Source organism: Populus trichocarpa, chromosome 3, assembly GCF_000002775.5.
Source record: "Populus trichocarpa isolate Nisqually-1 chromosome 3, P.trichocarpa_v4.1, whole genome shotgun sequence".
NCBI lineage: Eukaryota > Viridiplantae > Streptophyta > Magnoliopsida > Malpighiales > Salicaceae > Populus > Populus trichocarpa.
Window position 1 is genome coordinate 8900400 of NC_037287.2, and position 6050 is coordinate 8906449.

Below are 6050 nucleotides of genomic sequence, written 5' to 3' on the forward strand. Positions count from 1 at the left end.
TGAAAAGTGTTATGAGATGTTTTGAGAGAGGAAGAAATTGTGTGAGTAATGGAGAGACTCGAGCCATCTTCGATCATAATGTCATCTGATCCGTTGTATGGAGTATGCATGGAAAGATTGTTTAGATCAGCTGTAACATGGTGAGATGCACCACTGTCCAAGAGCCAAGGTTCATTGATGTGATTATTGGTATCATAATGAGCCCTTGGTTGTCATGGAGAAGCAGGTTTATTGATCAAAGTAGTGGGATTGCTATTGGATGTTTGAACTGGGACTAGTCGAAATGAAGGACATCGTTTTGTTGTATGACCTTGTAACTTATAGATTTAGCAGTAACCCAGGTATGGTCGAGATGAGCGAGTTTCTTGATACCTATTTTGTGTTGTGGGTTGTTTGTTGTTTTATGTTGTATGATACCTACTGGATTGGCTGTTAGAGGGATGCCATGAATGATTGTTGTTGTTTGAGGATGCAGGTGGGCGCCAGTTATTCTTGCTCATGGGATTAGCAATGGTAGGAAAATAAAATGGTTCTGGTTTTGTGGTGAGCACCGAAGCTTCAAAATTGAGCAGTTTTTCATGCAGATCCTCAAAGGTTATAAATGTGTCTCTAGCTTGGATAGCACGTGTTAGTTCTTTATATTCATCGTCAAGTCCATCAAGTATCTTGTTTGTAAGGTCTTCTACATCAAGTGGTGCTCCAAGAAGGGCAAGTTCATCAGCTTTTGCTTTTATAAGTTGCAGGAATATTGTGACACTGTCAGAGCCTTTGGTGATCATCTTGAGTTGGCCCTTGGCCTGTTTGATGCGTCAATGAGAAGGCATGGCATAGGTGGTGGCCTAGATAATCCATGCTTCTCGAGTAGTCATGGCTTGAGTAATGAATGGTATGATAGTTTGGGAGATGGAGCCAATGATGGCATTCAAGATTAATTGGTCTTGTCATATCAAGAGGATGTGAGTAGGGTTTGATCTAGTTATGTCATTTTGTGTGAGAGTGGCTGAGGGACAAGGCTGTGAGCCATCAATATAGCCTCAATAAAAAGGGTTTAAAATTGTAGCTTCCAAGAGGTGTAATTGCTGGAAATGAGTTTTAGAGGGGTTTGGGTAGCAACATTAATGTTGATAAGGGTGTGATGGGATTCATTGGTGTTAAGAATAAAGGTTGATGGATTGGCCATGTCTAAAAAAGAAGAAAGGAAAAAAAAAAGAATTTATTATCTCTTAGTTTTACTCTGATACCATGATAAGATATAAACTATAACTTCAGTTTTTCCTCTTTGTTATTGACCAAAATAAGTGTATAAATACATCAAATGAATAATAAAGAATTATTGAAGATCCTACAAATTAGGAGGTTGTTACAAATAGAATCCTATACCTAGAAAAGACAGCTAAGTATATTTGAATAATGCAATTTAATAACAACAAGGTGGACTAAATCAAGTAGTGAAGGACTGAGTCTCTCTATTAAGACGAATAAAAATTTGATAATGCAATTTGATAACAACAAGGTAAAAATAGGATTTTTGTTAACATGTGGGGTTTTTTTAGAATATTGTTTTCAACATTAATTTATCAACGAGAGATTATTATAGTAAATCATAAGATCTTTATATTTTTTTTATAAATTAAATTTCATTTAGAATATGAATCAATATCTTTAAAAGAATTCATTTAACTCTATTGTGAATTCATTCTTAGGTTCCAAACAAACCATAACAAAGCTATACTCTTTTTAAACTCACAAAATATATATAATTGGAGGTCGAAACCCTTTATTCCAATCCAAAAATAAGAATAATTAATTATCATAAGAGAAAGCAGACGACACAAAGAACTTGTTGCAGGTGAATTAGATGCCAAAAGAGCCTTGAATAGATATCAACCGTGCTGTCTTTGTTGAGCTTCGAACATGTTGGCATCAAACAAGCTTTCGGATAATCGTTCCAGCAATTTCTTTCCTCCACTGCCTGGTTTTGGCTTCAGTTTAGAGTTTTTTATAACGTCCTTTTACAGACAAAAACAATACAAGCTAGATGGTATATACTAAAACAAGGCGGCTTCGCGTGGAGGATGAGTTAGGCACGGGTCAGCTATGGTGAAGACATATAAATTAATCACTGACCACGTATTCATTTGCCCACATTACCAAAAAAAAATAAAAGCCATCACTATAACACTATTGCCGTTAAATACATTTCACTGTTCATTGAAACAGTGAAATGATTTTTATATTCTTTATAAAAAACAAAACTTAGAAAGCTTGTAATCGGGGGTAGAATCATCTTTTCGAGGGGATTTATTAGTCATTATAAAATTAATTAAAGACAAATTAGTTATGATATTTTTTTTAATCAGATTAAAATGATTATTTTTCTCTTAAAAGAAAAAAATGTTAAGCTTTCAATCATGATCTCTTTTGTTTTTTCAAAAACAATTGCACAATAAGTTACAATAATACCCTTGAGAGAGAGAAAAGTGAAAATGCACGAGGGGCTTTTTCATCTTTTTAATTTTTTTAAACAATTAAAACTAAGGTTGTCGCCTGCCGCGGCCAGCGACGTCGGGCTGGCCCCTGCAGCGCCTAGCCTCTCCCCCGCAGGGGGCAGGCCAGAACGCATGGGGCCAGGGCCCGAAGGCAGCGCGGGATGGAGAGCAAGCCAGCAGGGGCAGTCCCCGCGTCGCGCAGCGCGGCATGGCTGCGTGTAGGCTGCCATTGTCCGCGGCAGCCCCTGTTTTCGTCAGCCTAAAAAAAAAAACTAAGGTTGGTTTCAATGGTATTTTAGTCTTTTCATTATGGATTTTTTGTATTTTTTGGATTTAGTTAGTGGTTATTTGGTAATTTTAAATAATTAAATATTATTAAAAAATTCATGAATCGCGTTGGCACATGACAGCCCCCGAGCCTTTTGAGCGACACATGCAAGGCCATAAAGTTGCCAAAATCCTTCATCCGCGGCGGGCTTAAGAGTGGCGAGTCATCCTCTTTCCAGCAATGTTGCGCGTACTAACAACGGAGGTCTAGTTGGGCTACGATTGAGTTTTTCTCTCTTTTCTCTCTCATGCCTTGAAAATCATGATAGCCCTTCCAAAATACAATTGTGTCCTCCAGTTTGTAATTTTATTGATTTTGGTTGTCATTCTTTTAATTACTACTTATTTTGCTTTTAATGCCTTTTAAAGTTTAGCTCTTTTACAATTTCCCCCCTGGGTATTTTATTCCATTAATTTTTATATCTAATTTGATCATTCTACTTTTGATTGCTTTTTTTTTTTTTGTGTTTTATATACTTTTCTTAATATTTTTTTTCAATTGTCCCTTACTGTTTTATTGCATTTGTTTTATAATCCAATTTTGATCCTCATTCTTTTAATTGCTATTTTCTTATTCTTTTCTTGATTTTTTTTTAAATTTTAGCCCTCAACATTATATTTTATTTTTTATTCAATTTTGATCCTTATTTTTAAAGTTACGTTTTTTCTATCCTTTTTTTTAATTTATTTATTTTTCAAGTTAGCCCCTAATTATTTTCTTTCATTTCGTTTTTATATCATATTTGATCCATATTGTTTGAGTTTTAAATTGTTTTATGGTTGGAAATTTTACTTTGTCATTTTTTCATAGTTTCCCTCCTGTAAGGTAATTATTGTCTCATGACTTAAGCCCGATTAAGTTTAGGTTTTTTTTTGTCATTTATTAAAAAAAAAAATTCCCAAATTCATCATTTAAGATTTGGTTATTGGGCTCTTGGCTTTGTTGTTTGTTCCATTTTCCTTTTGTTGAGTTATTCCAATCTTATAATCCGAGTAACAGGTTAGTTGAGTTAACCCAGGTTGACTCGGATTTATTTCCTAGACTCTCTTTTTTTATATTGATTTGTTTTTCAATTTTATAATTTAAAATTAAATTATTGACTCTTTTTTTCTATTAGGTTATCCTGAGAGCAAATAAGTAAAGTTAACTAGGATTAACTTAGTTTTTTTTTTTTTTTTGAGTTATCCTCAGTACAGGTTAGTTAAGTTAGCCTGGGTTAGCTCGGGTTTTTTTGCAATATTTTTTATTTAAATTTGGTGTTTTTTTGCTAGGTTCTTCTTATGAAAGTCTAAGTTTTTTTATTTCGATCTCATGTCACGGGTAGCAAGTTAGTTGAGTTATCCCGAGTTTTTTTCCCTCGACTTTTTTTTATAACATTGATTTTTATTTTTTTTATTTTATCATTTAAAATTAAATTATTGGCCCTTAACCTTTATTATTTTTAGCTTTTTTTTCCTATTAAGTTATCCTGAGACCAGGTATATAAGTAAAATTAACTTGGATTAGCTCGGTTTTTTTATTTTTTTTTATTGAACTTTGGTTTTTGTTTACTAGGTCTTTCCTTTGAATTTTTTTTATCTAAATCTTATACCGCAAGCTATGAATTAGTCAAGTAACTCATATTGACTCAAGTTTTTTTTTTTTCAACGTTATATTTTTTGAAAATGTTTTTTTTTCCATCCTTTGGCATTTGGTTATTAAATCTTGAACTTTGTAATTTTTTTTTACTTTTCTTTTTGTGGGTGATTTTGATTTTATATCTTGGATTGTGTATTAGTAAAGTTAACCTGAATTTGCTTGAATTGTCATCTTCTAAGATTTTTTTATGTTAAGAAAAATTTTACAGGTCCGCGGCGTAATGCATATATGCTTAGAATCTAGTATTATATTATACCTGAATTGATCATATAATACACGATATACATAGTAAATGAAATCACAGATAATAAATTCATTTGCCAAACAATTAATTAATGAGTATGGTAACAATTAAGTAAACAAATTTACCATGATAAAATAAAAATTACAACCAATCCTTTTGAGATAATGGGATGACATGAATCTCAACAGAAAGAACAAAGGTTAAAAGTCTTGTTATATCTGACCGAGTTGCCTTCTTATGAGCCTTCTCTCTCAACCAAACCACCGCGACCATTGTTTATTTTCTTCTTTTACATATGTCTCTTTCTATAAATATTCATATATAGAAAGAAGAGAAAAGTCGTATATATTTCATTCATTTATAGCCAGCCCATAGAGAAAGGTCTAGAGAGAGGATTAATCAATGGCGGGCTTGCAAAGATCTGCCATGTCTTTCAGGAGGCAAGGTTCCTCAGGGCTTGTATGGGATGATAAGCTTATCTCAGGAGAGCTAAACAAAGTCAACCAAAAACAAGAACACGAAGAACAAGAGCCACAGCATGATCAGAAGACAGATATCAAGCTAGAGAACGATGTCAGACCAACTTCAAGATCTTCAACGACGCCCAGCATCACCATTGAGAGAAGTCGATCCAACGGTGGACAACGTGGCTACCGCACCGGCAGGGTGTCTCCGGCAATAGAGCCTCCCTCTCCGAAGGTGTCTGCATGTGGGTTTTGTGGTGCTTTCGGAAAACCAGCAAAGAATCGTCGGAAAAAATCCGGTAAGGGCAGATCGCGATAGTTTTCGTTATTTCGATGGAATATTCCGGTGGGAATGAGGTGTGGTTATTTATAGTATGGGTATATTCATACAGGTTTGTAGATTTATTAAAACTCGTCAGTTCATCTCAATAAAGTGAGATATAGGAATTTTTAGAAGAGAGAAAAAAAAAAAAAGAGTTATGGATTGCATTTTTGTTTTGTTAATTTATCGTGGCAGTCTATTGTCTTATGCTTTTTACATGTTTAGATTTTAGGTATGTTTTCTTGTCTTGGTGCTTCCACTTATGTGTATATGGTCGAGTACTTGAGGATTATTATTATTATTTTTTTTTTTTTGTGTACAAAATCAATTTTTAATTTTCTTTCTCTTCCAAGTCTAGTCAAGTTGCCTTGTATCCGGAATCTTATTCTAATCATCGCTAAACCAGCTGAAATCCTTGATATATGATGGGATTTGAACATGTTGCAAACGACTCAGATTTTTTTTCAAGCTAGGATTTTGGGATCTTCCATCGCTCCCAAATTGTCAAAGAAAACGCACAATCTAGGTGAATCTAACCTCTCAGTTCTGCTTCCTCTCGGAAGAG

At 34.0% G+C, this 6050-nt stretch overlaps 1 protein-coding gene across 1 annotated transcript; it reads left to right on the top strand.

Annotated features, from left to right (window-relative positions):
* The first annotated feature begins 4913 nt into the window (after positions 1 to 4913).
* LOC7478363 (uncharacterized protein At1g15400) lies at positions 4914 to 5809 on the top strand. Its single transcript, XM_024597045.2, has one exon. It carries the CDS (start codon positions 5102 to 5104, stop codon positions 5480 to 5482), a length of 381 nt encoding a protein of 126 aa, XP_024452813.1. The 5' UTR covers positions 4914 to 5101; the 3' UTR covers positions 5483 to 5809.
* The last annotated feature ends 241 nt before the right edge of the window (positions 5810 to 6050 follow it).

Coding starts and splice junctions, on each gene's coding strand:
- LOC7478363 (XM_024597045.2), top strand. CDS start 5,102: ATGGCGGGCTTGCAAAGATCTGCCATGTCTTTCAGGAGGCAAGGTTCC.